Here is a 12,724-nt window from a genome sequence, read left to right as displayed (position 1 = left end):
AAAGAGGCTCTCCTTAACCAAACTTTAGTCAGGCTCCTCTGAACTCTCTTCTCAATTAGGCCCTGACTTCTGGGCTTCTGGGTTCATCTCTGCATTGTCCAATTTTAGCAAGAATCCTGTTAGACTGGTTTAGCTAGAAACCCCTGTTACCCCTGAGGTACTAATTTTCCATCCACTGGCCCCCACTCTGCTTCCTGGCTATAAATTCTCACTTTTCCTTGTTATTTTCGGAATCAAGTCCAGCTCTATACCGAGGTCTCTTTTTCAATGTTGCAATTGCTTTTCTGAATAAAATCTGCTTTTACCACTAACTAGCTGTGTAAGTATGTTTAAGTCACTTAACCTTTCTGGGTTTCAGTTTACTCATCTGTAAATTTAAGGGAGGTAGAGTAGATGACCTCTAAGGATCCCTGCCAGGTCTAAAATTCTCATGATGAAATCTGGTAGAGGAAAATGAGGTACAGAAAAAATTAAGCAATTTGGACTTGCTGGAGGTCATAAAGCTGTGAAGCCAGGACATCATCCAGGTCTTCTGACTCCCACCCAGCACAATGTCCATTTTACAAAACCAGTCACCGGGAATTCCCTGGTGGTCCAGTGGTTAGGACTTTCACTGCCAGGGCCTGGGTTCAAACCCTGGTTGGGGAATTAAGATCCTGCAAGCCATGCAGCACAGTCAAAAAAAAAAAAATCAATCTCAATGCTGAAACCAAAAGCCAGAACAAATCCACAGAAAGGGCATACCCAGGGTGCTATTTCACCCCAGAGTTCTGCTTCATCTTACAATCTGTTGTTCAGTACTCTTTAATCCCTAAGCAGCATTACATTTTTTTTCCATAAGGTAAATCATTTTTCCTTTTGGAAACATCAATTATACTACTTTTACCAATAAAACACGTAGAACACATAATAATTAATCTTGACTTTAGATGACAGCAACGATTAAAAGATTTTATTCTATTTCCTACCAAATTTCCTTCTGTTTTGTCACTAGAAGTTCCATTCAGTTTGGTTGTGAAGTGGGCCCCAGTTCTTACTTTACTGTAAAAGACTCCTAAATGCCACGGGGCTCAGCTGAATGAACACACATGGTGCCCAGGCAATTCTAACTCCAGCGTGACCTCAGTAAGATCATTTTACTTCCTCCAAGTTTCAGTTACTTCGCCCATATCCAAGGTAAGTTATAAAAGACAACATCAAAGATGTGAAGTTTTAAAGTATTAAAAATCTGATGATGAACACTGTGTTTACATGCCATGGTACAATTATCTCAAATATCTATTTTCGTACCTCTAAATATGGGGCCACATTTTTTTAAATTTATTTTTTAAAATTAATTTTTATTGGAGTATAATTGCTTTACAACATTGTGTTAGTTTCTGCTGTGAGGGCTACATTTTAAAAACTTATATTCTACTGCTGCTGCTTTGAATTTTTTTAAATACTATACTGAATAATGCCACTTCCTCCTTGGTATCTTTCTATGCCATTTTTACCTGAGGGACAAGGAATATGATATATTTTAAAGTTAAACAGTCTTTAAAACACGTACAAACACAACTATCTTTCCACTCCATCACTTTTCTGTTATCATCCTCTAACGAACTTAAATTTTGCCAATAAAAGTCTTCTAAAATGTTACATTTTCTGTGAAACGCAAGAAACAAAATGTTACATTACCTAGTGGTAGCAATCAGTATTTTTAGTACTTCAAGAATTTCAATTTACCATTCACTAGCACATTATGACATCACTGCCTTCCAGCGTTTGCTCTCATTAAATAATCCTGTTTCTATCTTTGTTCCCTTGCCTTCCGTACATAGACTGCAAATGTTCTATTGTTCCCGTTCACCATTTCAGTGAAGAAGCTTAAAAATGACTTTACATTTGCACGTTTCTTTGCTCGGTGAAATACACGTCCTCTCACTGCAATTGAGCTGGAGAGGTCGATCTCTCACCAAAAGGCAAGATCTGGACAAAACTAAACAGCAAAACCAAGGCCGAATGGGAAGGGGGGGGGGTGGAGTCAGTACACCAGCCTAACAGGGGTTCTAGGGCTTCCACAGATAAACAAAGGAAGTTGATTTCCCCACGGCGCCGCGTGTGCTTCACGCGTGTGGAGTCCCAGAGCTCATTACCTCGAAAACGCAGCCCAAGTGCTGAATTTTTCTAAAGGATCCCATTATAGGTGGACACCCAGAAAGTCAGCGGAGGCAGAGCTGGATGGGGAAGAGAGTGGGCCGACCTTCGATTCCTTCCTCCCACCCCACCAAAGAACCTAAATACCTACCAACCCCAGTATACCGACACATAGCTCCTCCGCTGCTCCAGATACAATTTTCAGGGGCAGGAGAAAAAAGGGAGCGTGGGGGGGTGGGCTTCAGGTGGGGTGAGTGCGAGGAACCGGAGAGAGGAATCAAGTTCAGGGGCGAAGCCGAGGGCACTAGAGGGAGGTCTAAGCAGAGCGGAGCAGCTTGGGTGCCGGCAGCGCGCGAACGCCCGAACGGCCGGGGGCGGGCACAGGCCCCTTCCTCACCTGGCAGCCCTTCTTGTGATGAAAGCCGACCACCGCGATGTGCAGTACGGGCCCCCGGGGGGCGCTATCGCCGCCCCGTCCGTTCTTCTCCATGGGCGACCGCCGCAGGCCCGCACGACAACGACTGAAACCGCCGAGGGCGGCAAGCCGAGCAACCCCGTGATCCCCAGGAGGACGGCGAGCAGTGGATTTCAGGTGTCAGCGAGGCCGCTGCATGAGAGCCGCTCAGGGAGCGGGGAGGAGGCCGAGGCTCCTGCAGCTCTGCACCGCCCCCTCGGGCCGCGGCCGAGCTTCCCTCATCCGCTTCCGCTGCTTCCGGGCTGTCACCTGATGCGGCGGCAGCCGCCGGTAAGGCGGGACTGGGCAGGATCGGGAGGCACCTGATGGGGCGGGGCCTGGCGGGGCCTGGAGAGGGGGCGGGGCGCCGGGATGGGGCGGGGCCTGGTGGGGTCGCCTGGCACACCTGTACCCTGGTCACACCCTCTAGGTGAGATCTCATACCGCTTTCTACTCCTCTGTCCTCGTTTCTTCCCCCTTAAAATCTCCGCCCCTTCCCATCTCTTCCCTCAGCTTTCCTTTTTCTTTTTCTTCACTTTCGGAGTATCCAGTTCTTTCACTTCCTTTCCTTCGTCTCTCTGGCCTACAGCCTCTCTGCTCTTTACTCTTAAATTTTGATAACACGGAGACATATTGGTGCGGCTGTATATCTGTGTATTCAACCTCTAAATTACCTGCTTACCCAGAGTTTCTCTTTTGCTTCGTTCTATGTTTTTTTCCTTATTTAAATATTATGTATAGGAGTTTGGAAGTGTTTTAAGGCCTGATGCAGAATGTCCTTGAAAGTAAATTTACAGGGAGACCTGTAAAATGATCCTTCTAGTCCTGCTATTTTATTTATTTACTTATTTATTTATTTATTATTTTAGTCCTGATATTTAAAAAAAAAAAATTCATTCTATCTTTCTGAGTTTAGTACTCTGGTCAGCACAGAGTACTAAAATACATGGGGTCTGTTGTCACCAGGATTTTTTATTTCCTTGCTGATTGTACTAGTTCAATTAAAAAAAATTGAATCTCATTTTATGTCAATTTAAAGTGAATAATGGAAATACTAATAGATTTAACAAGTCTTATCCAGGGCAGTTTGAGGATAGGTACCTGCTTCAAATAACATTCACAATTATTACAATAACGAGCTGTGAAGTTTATCATTACAAATTGCACATCCCTTAGTTTAGACAACCTTAGCAGCTGATTCCACTTCTGGCCTTGAAATTTAAGGACATTCATTCTAATCTAAGTATGGCTGAGAAAAACAGTATACTCTTCTTAGAATATACTTTCTATGATTCAGTTGAACTTTTTTAATGCTAAGAAAAATACTGTAGAAAAATTTCAAGATGTTGCTACTATTTCTTTTCTGTATTACAAAATTCTTGGCATTGGCTCAAAACTGTGTGTGAAACTATAATATTGCCTGTATACAGAATATGTTACTGTTTTCTTCCATCTGCTTACAGGGAAAATTGGAAGAGAAAGTAAACAAGCGGATTTCCAGAATTCTTTCCATCTCTAAATATACAGACTGGTCCATTTAACAATTTAGAATAACAACTTTTATGGTAGTTTTTTTTTTTAATATTTTAAAATTAATTAATTTATTTTTGGCTGTGTTGGGTCTTCGTTGCTGCGCGCAGGCTTTCTCTAGTTGCAGCGAGCGGGGCCTACTCTTCGTTGCGGTGCGTGGGCTTCTCATTGTGGTGGCTTCTCTTGTTGTGGAGCACAGGCTCTAGGAGCACAGGCTTCAGTAGTGGTGGCACATGGGCTCTAGAGCGCAGGCTCAGTAGTTGTGGCACACGGGCTTAGTTGCTCCGCGGCCTGTGGGATCTTCCTGGACCAGGGATCAAACCCATGTCCCCTGCATTGGCAGGCGGATTCTTAACCACTGGTCCACCAGGGAAGTCCTACAGTAGTTGTAGGACTTGTATAATGAGTTGTATTAATATAAAATAAATTCATTAACAACATATTGTCTACAAGGACAAATATCTATTGAGGGGAAAATAGAAATTTCTCCTTTATTTTAAAAAGTATTGTAAGGAACAAGATTGGAAATAACAATTTGAGATAATGGAATACTTCCTGAACATTATTTTGTTTTGTTTTTATTTTTTTAAACTTTTTATTTTATATTGGAGTATAGCCAATGAACAATGTTGTGATAGTTTCAGGTGCACAGCCAAGTGACTCAGCCATACATATACATGTATCCATTCTCCCCCAGACTCCTCTCCCATCCAGGCTGCCACTAACATTGAGCAGAGTTCCCTGTGCTATCCTTTTTAAATATAGTTGTGTGTACACGTCAGTCAACTCCCTAACTATCCCTTCCCTCCCCCCTCGCCCCCCTGCAACCATAAATTCATTCTCTAATCTCTAAGTCTGTGAGTCCGTTTCTGTTCTGAACATTATTTTGAAAGGAAACTTTTTTTTTTTTTAATTATTATTTATTTATTTATTTTGGCTGTGTTGGGTCTTCGTTTCTGTGCGAGGGCTTTCTCTAGTTGCGGCAAGCGGGGACCACTCTTCATTGCCGTGCGCGGGCCTCTCACTATCGTGGCCTCTCTTGTTGCGGAGCACAGGCTCCAGATGTGCAGGCTCAGTAGTTGTGGCTCACGGGCCCAGTCGCTCCGCGGCATGTGGGATCTTCCCAGACCAGGGCTCGAACCCGTGTCGCCTCCATTAGCAGGCAGATTCTTAACCACTGCGCCACCAGGGAAGCCCGAAAGGGAACTTTTGCTTGTATTTTTATGATGACATTTATCTCCAGGGAAATAATTAGAAATGCTTTTCTGAACATAACAATACATTGAAAAGCTTCTTTTAATTATATATATTTTATGGTGAATTATAAATTCTATTTTATATCTGCTCTGTAAGTAAGAGCTAATGGGAGAAAAACCCTGGAGACATAGAGCTGTGACATGTTTTCAAATTCATTAAAAATGAACTCTCCATCTGGAATTGCGTATTTCTTTTTGTCTCTTGCCTCAGGAAAGTACTCAATAAAATAAAACCACTCTCTTCCTGCAATCCCCATTAACTCTACTCTGTAAACAAATTGTATCTCCTTTTTCAGAGTATAAAGAGACTTTCTTTATTCGTCATCAATAGTATTGAATATTGCTTATGTTAATTTGGTTTCTGTAATGGAATACAAAGTATTGACTTTCTTAAAGCATATTTTTCTGAATTTTAAACTCTATCAAGTAGCAACAATGCCTTGAATTTGGTCCCTACTCATATTATGGTATGGTGAAAATGAAACAAGAATAGAGATAGGAAAACAAACAAACAAACAGGAAAAGAAAAGGGCTTCACAACAAATTTGGCATTACTTTGTCTTTAGAATCATGTGAAGATTAAGGAGGTTTTCGATGGATATGAATGAAATAGAATGAGAATCAACTTAAAGAACATTAGACCATACAGTACGCTTGGAACTGTGGTAGGAACAGTACATACACACACACACACACACACACACACACACACTCACACACACACGAAAGAAAGAAAGAAAGAAAAGAAAGAAAGAAAGAAAGAAAGAAAGAAAGAAAAAGAAAGAAAGAAAAAGAAAGAAAGAAAGAAGGAAAGGAAAGGAAAAAATTGTAAGCAGAGAGGGTAGGGGGTGCCTGGAGGAAAAGAACCAGATACAGCTTTTTGATATAAGAGAAGCCATTTTAGGCTTAAGGGATTCTGTGATCTAAGCCTGGCCACAATGCTTGCCCTTGAACAGGTGTCAGTAATAATGATCTTAATGGAACAAAAGATGTTATCAGACAAGAGAAGTAACAATAGCAAAGATAATAAATCTGTCATAAAGACTGCCAGTTCTGTTTCAATGATAAAGATTAGCCTGAAGCACTTTCTTGAGCTGTTTTGCTCAACCATAACCTGAGGTTTGATGTTGACCTTTTGTGACCCTCCTGCCTTCAACCAACAAAAACTTTGATTCTGTCAACCTTTGCCCCAATTCTGTGCTGAATTTTCTGCTCAAGCCCCCTCATGAATATGCATGTACCCTTAGCTTAAAACTTCCCCAATTTTCCTGTTCAGTGAGACACTGTTTTGGGAAAGATCCTTCGTGTTCTCCTTACTTGCTGCAAGTAAGAAATCCTGCCTTCTCTGGATCTTTGGCTTGGTTGTGTCTTTCAGCTGGACACCCACCAAGAGGCAAACCCAGTTTTCCGCTAACAAAATTGCTGCCTTAAAATGGCTTATGTCTTTAAAAGTAAGATAAATGTGAAACTAGCTAGCTAGCAATTTTAGCTTTTGTAACACAAACCATCATATTAAATATTAGGAAACAAAGATAAATAAGTAATAATAGCTCATATTTAATGAGTCCTCTGCTAGCTACTTTTCATGGATTATCTCATTTAATCTTCACAACAATCCTGTAAGTAGACACTATTATTCTGTTCTTTCCAATGGGTAACATGGGACTTGCAAAGTTTGAATAGGTCAAATAACTAGAAGGAATTGTGGTGGCGATGAGGTTTGAATCAAAGTAATTTAACTTCAAAACTAATGGATTTAATCATTATGCTGCTTCCCAAAATTCTTGACTTTGAGGAACCCACAGTCTTTTGCAGGAGTGGAGTGGGGTGGGATGTGTGTTACCCCCTGGGTAGATAATTATAAGAGAATGTTACTGAACGCAAGTTTGTGTGCCCAATGCACAGTGAGGCCAAACAGACCAAAACGTTGGAGTTTGGAGCAGAGAAAGATTTATTGTAGGGCCAAGTAAGGAGAATGGGTGGCTCATGCCCCCCCAAACCACGAACTCCCTGATGGTTTTGGGGAAGGAGATTTTATAGGCAAAATTTGGGGTGAGGACTGCAGGGTGTGTGACTTTCTGCAGATTGATTGGTAGTGAGGTAACAGGGTGGTGCTCTAGGAATCTTACGCTCAACCTGAAGTTACTATCCTCCAGCTGGGTGGGGGCCTTAGTTCCTGCAGAATTCAAAGATATTATGTATGTTCTTTGAGCAAGAACCAGGACCCTGCCCCAAGGCTGCACCATTGTTTCTTGATTGCTCCCCCCTTACTTCTGCATCCCCTCCCTTCCCTTATTAGAAACTGTTTGAATCTGCCCCTTGGAACTCAGGGAAGGTCAAGGAGGCTGAATGAAGCCTATTTTTACTGGATTCTTATTTTTCTTTTAAACGGGATTGTTTTCTTGAATGGTCATTAGTTTACAAGTTTCCCAAACTCCCTTAAAATTCTCTTTCTCTCTTTAATCCCCTAGTGGGATTTATAAACTAACTGTTTAATTATCCTACTCTATCTCTATTAAAAGAATAAAGATTAGGAGTAAGTGTATTTGTAAGTTTCCTGATACATACTAGGTACTCAATATTTATGAAATGCAAAAAAAGCCAGGATTGGCTTAGTATTTAGAAGGAGGCTGAATCCTAGGGGGCTTTGAACTCAAGGGCCCACCTGTAAGGGCTTCTGAACCTCCTCACTGATGTTTGCCTTAAATCATACCTACTTCTCTAGGATCCCTGAAGCTAAAAGAGGACTTTTTGCTTTATGTATTAAATTTCATATGCCTTCCACATGTTTGTTAATTGTCTTTCTCCCCTATTTATCATCTGGCTCCTATAAGGACAGAAGACGTAGTTCTGTTCTTTACACTGTTTTATACTCAGCAAAATGCCAGACAGTGTGCAACTAAAGTATTTGTTCAATGAATGAATGATGGGTGCTTTACAACCATTTGTTGTATGAATGAAGGATGTTCTTTCTGGCCTCTTTAGTTTTAAGTTCCTCAGATACAAACATAAAATAGACTAAGGCAGAAAATTTGTTTGCTTTCTCTTTTCAAAAAAGAAGTGTAAAAGCATCAAGGTTTCCTAAATATGATGTCATTAACATAGAGTGACATCTGGTGGTTGCCTGTTGGACAATGTGTTTGTGGAAGAAATAGTGAATACAAAAAGTCTATAGTAGACTCCTAGATATAACAGGATTTAAGAACGATAGTAGAAAATAGGAAACATATTTAAAATCTCCCCCTCGCCCAGAAAAGTTTTTTAAAGATGCTAGTTGTGGGTTTTATTTATTTACTTATGTATTTTTGGCCACACCATGCGGCAGGCGGGATCTTAATTCCCTGACCAGGGATCGAACCGATACCCCCGCCATGGAAGCACAGAGTCCTAACCACTGGACCACCAGGGAAGTCCCTTGCTGTGGGTTTTCAATCCGCCGAACTTTTAAAAGAAGCGGTAGATTCCTTAAAAGAAACAAAAACAAGAACAACAACAAAAAAAATTTACGAAAATTACAACACAACGAATCGGTGGCGGGAAAATCAAATTTATTTATACTGGTCTGAAGAAAGATCCTGGGTTGAAATGAGATACAACTTGGGGAAGATAAAAAGACTCAAAGGTTTCCGTTTGGCAAAGTCTTCCGGGTTAGAGGAATAATTTATTTACAAGGCGGGATAGCTTTAAAGACTCTTGGAAATTTGGAGAGGAAAATGAGTGTCTGTCGAGAACGCAGAACGTTCAGTGAACGGAAATATTTCCCAGGATCTCCCTGCCGGGGAAGGAGTGACTGGGAGCGATCCCCATGGACCAGCCCGATCGCACTCTCGGCCTCAGATTGGTCGAGCCTGTCCGGGCTGCCGGAAAAAGCGGAAGCGCGCTCTTTAAATCTCGCCTTCCCAACTTCAAGAGACGCAGACCACTTCCGGCGTAGCCATGGCGGCTAACGCTACTACCAACCCGTCGCAGCTTCTCCCTCTAGGTAACCGTTGTCGTGTTGGGGTTCCGGGGCGGGGAGCTGAAGATTAGGGTCGGGGCCCGAGGGGCAGCGCAGCCCCTGGCTGAGTGTTAGAAAAATGTATATGACCAATTGCTTTCTTTCTCCGCGGCTCTCCTCTAGGCTCCAAGTCTCTGCGGCCTCAGGCCGCCCACGTCTCTTCGGCGTGGTGGGGTTTTCTCGAGGCAGGGACTTTTGACTCCCCAGACCAAACTGTCACCGGAAGAGGTTCACGCTTAGTGAATAAGTCGTCGGCCTTCTTTGTTGTGAGCTCGCCTTTCAGTAGTGGATAGCAGTACCGTTCTTCAACCTAGCATTTAAAATCCCCAGATTAGGCCCTGTTGCCCGTCTGGCCGGTTGTTGAGAGAGGCACCAGGATCTGGACTGCGCCTTAAAAGAGGACTCTGGAAACTAGCTCTTATTGCCGTTCATTTATTCAACAGTTATCGCGCCTCTGTGCACTGGACACCATGATTGGGCACTGTTGAACAAACTAAAATCACGGCCGTTGCCTTCAGATAGCATACAAACCAGTGTAGGAGACAGGATACCGGGCAAATAAACATCGTACCAAATAACGCTAAGCCTGCTGAAGAGATGTTCAAGCTGCTGTCAGACTACAGAGGATAGACTTTTGGGGGGTGGGGGAGACGTAGTGACAAGAAGGGATCTCTGGTGAAGACAGGCCTCTCTTTTAATATTTTGTATCTGAAGGGTGATTGAGCTAGTGGATGTGGCCGTGATTGTCAAGTGTCATGGAACAAACTCTTTTTGAAGGGTCAGTGTATGACAGGCAGTGTCCATTGGGGATACACTGATGAGTAAAAACAACCACCGTCTCTGCTCTCATGGACCTTAGAGTCTGGGGGGCGGGGGTGGGGTTCATATGTCAATAAGGTAACCTAAAATAATATTAAGCCACAACCATGATAAATTGTTACAAAGGAGGGGTAAGTGGAGAACAGGGAAAACTTTCCTGTTCATAGAATGATGAACAGAGACATGTAGTGTAAGACCTAAAGTTTTCGAGTGAATACTTTTCTTGGTTTATCTTTCACCATATGCAAGTAATAAGTGCCAGTAGGCACTCACATATTTGTTGAAGTAACGAATGGGCAAAATAATCTTTTCTCTCCTCTTCCCCCCACCCCTTTTTTATTGTTAAAAAAAAATCCATAGAGCTTGTGGACAAGTGTATAGGATCAAGGATTCACATTGTGATGAAGAGTGATAAGGAGATTGTTGGCACACTTCTGGGATTTGATGACTTTGTCAGTATCCTTTTAAAAGTTGGTAGTATGGTTTTTTTTCAGTATTTTAAAAAAAGAACTGTAGACAATCAGTACTTACGGATTATTATAATAAAAATTAATTTATTCTCATGGAAATTGTGATAGAGGTGCGTGTACTGAAAGAAGATGAAATTCTTACCAATCACAAGCATTTTGAATTTGAGCCATTGTGTTCAATGTCATAATTAAAACTGAACAAAGGCAGAAGCCAGAGTAAATTTAACTTGGTATATTTATTTTCTTAACACCAAATTTCAGATATGGTACTGGAAGATGTCACTGAGTTGTGAGTAGTGTTAAAAATTAAGGAATTGGGCAGGGGAATCTCTTTTTAATTTAAGGCAGTTTTAGTACTGTTGAGTCAGTAAAATGATCTGTTGAGTCAGAGAACACTGCCTATTCGAACTACTCTAAAGATAGAAGTTTTACCTATTCACGTTAGTAAAATTGGATTAGAGGATTATTACCTTTATGTAATTGTCACTAAATTGCTAGGAAATTAGTAGAGACAAAGCTTTAAGGTAAAAGGTACTAAAAACAGCCAGAGATCTTAGGGCTCAGGTCAAATAAAGGAACTGATAATAAGAGCATTTAATGCTTTAAATTAATTATTCTACAACTTATATATAATAGAAAATGTAAATGATGCTTCAGTTATAGTAATTATAAAGATCGTGACCAGTAGCTCTGCTTTCAGATTTGAATTAATTACAGATTGGTATAATGGATAGGAATCAGTAGTAAATAATAGTAAAAAGAGTGAGGATAGTAAACGTTTTATTTCATATTTGATCTCCTTGGCAAGTTTCACCTTTTTAGATGTAGATCAGCCCTAGTGGATGTGCATCTTAGGCCAGTCAGTCCACTCTGTTGCCTTTGGGGAAGAATTTACATCACCCACTTTGTCTCTGAAGTGTTGATAAAATTGCCTGATCTCATGTTCATTTATATATAATTAACCTTTAATCTATTTGTTTAGTGAAATCACACCAGAAGGAAGAAGAATTACTAAATTAGATCAAATTTTGCTAAATGGAAATAACATAACAATGGTAAGACACAGTAAAGCTATTTTATTTAGATGTTAAGCTATTTTTGTGGGGCAGGGATTACAGAACTAACTTGCTTGACTAAATGCTCATGGTCCAGTGGTGCTTAAGATGGGAAAGGGGTGCTCTGGTGGTCGGGGCTCTATGGCCAAACTGTTGAAGATGACATTAGGCCTAAGATTAGTTTGCTTGTGCTTTTTAATCATTTATTTTGCCAAGAATCATTGTTGAGACACTAAGTATTAATTGATGATGTTGGAATTGTAAACAGCAGTGACATGGAGAAAATGGAAATATGGGGGAGGGGCAAAGAGGCGTGACTCCGATCAATGAGGAGCTCTCAGTAGGGGTTTTTAGATTATGTAGTACTAAACTAAATATTAAACTTTTTCCTCCTTTGCAGCTGGTTCCTGGAGGAGAAGGACCTGAAGTATGAATGGATTTCCTTGACTTATGCTAGATTCTGTTTTGTCTTACAATGACAACAAAATAGAATTTTTTTTTAAAACTTTTTAACGTTTGTATTCTGTGAAGCCAAGTTTTCCGTTAAAGGGAAATGCTTTGAAGATGCATTGTAAATGCCTGTTTTTGTAAGTTAATCATGATTATGTTGGAAAAAGAAGAACAGTTTGTTCTTTGAAGACAAAAATAAAGGTGTTTTTGTTAACCGTCATTTTATTTATTATACTGCAATAGCCAGTGGTTGTAGTTACTTTGTCACTTGCTCTCCTGTCATTTTATGATTATTTGCTTCCTCATTTAGGTGACCATTTGATTCTCAAAGAAAAATTGTTCCAAACAAAATGATGAGCTTTTGATTTTGAACAGGTGCATTAAAAAAACCTGAAATGATTACTTACAAAATTCAGTTCAAACTCTGATGCTTTGAAATGACGATTTTTCTACTGAACTCAAGTTCCATTAACTCCTATTAAAAACAAACACGCAAAATACACAGGTAATATATGCACATTGTAGAAGTGCAGATAAAGGAAAAAGGAAAATAT

At 40.7% G+C, this 12,724-nt stretch overlaps 2 protein-coding genes across 4 annotated transcripts in view; one reads left to right on the top strand and one right to left on the bottom strand.

The window, feature by feature from the left end:
- Window positions 1-2,870, bottom strand: part of AVL9 (AVL9 cell migration associated) — a 68,754-nt gene extending 65,884 nt beyond the window's left edge. For 2 of the 3 annotated variants that reach the window (XR_014246790.1, XM_082399454.1), the window contains exon 1: window positions 2,537-2,716. Coding sequence is in view for 2 of the 3 variants with exons in the window: in XM_082399454.1 (XP_082255580.1) it covers window positions 2,537-2,629 (93 nt within the window). In the remaining variant the exon portion in view is untranslated. Of the gene's footprint in view, window positions 1-2,536 lie in introns of all 3 variants that reach the window. The other variant, XM_082399455.1, reaches the window with a different exon arrangement.
- Window positions 2,871-9,205: 6,335 nt separating this feature from the next.
- On the top strand, window positions 9,206-12,384 carry LSM5 (LSM5 homolog, U6 small nuclear RNA and mRNA degradation associated). The gene is made up of 5 exons (XM_082399497.1): window positions 9,206-9,361; window positions 10,556-10,651; window positions 10,927-10,954; window positions 11,648-11,720; window positions 12,121-12,384. Exons 1-5 carry the CDS (start codon window positions 9,316-9,318, stop codon window positions 12,151-12,153), a joined length of 276 nt encoding a protein of 91 aa, XP_082255623.1. The 5' UTR covers window positions 9,206-9,315; the 3' UTR covers window positions 12,154-12,384.
- The last annotated feature ends 340 nt before the right edge of the window (window positions 12,385-12,724 follow it).

This window comes from Balaenoptera borealis, assembly GCF_965194805.1.
Source record: "Balaenoptera borealis genome assembly, chromosome: 7".
In the NCBI taxonomy this organism is placed as follows: domain Eukaryota; kingdom Metazoa; phylum Chordata; class Mammalia; order Artiodactyla; family Balaenopteridae; genus Balaenoptera; species Balaenoptera borealis.
This window is presented reverse-complemented; position numbering and strand designations above follow the sequence as displayed.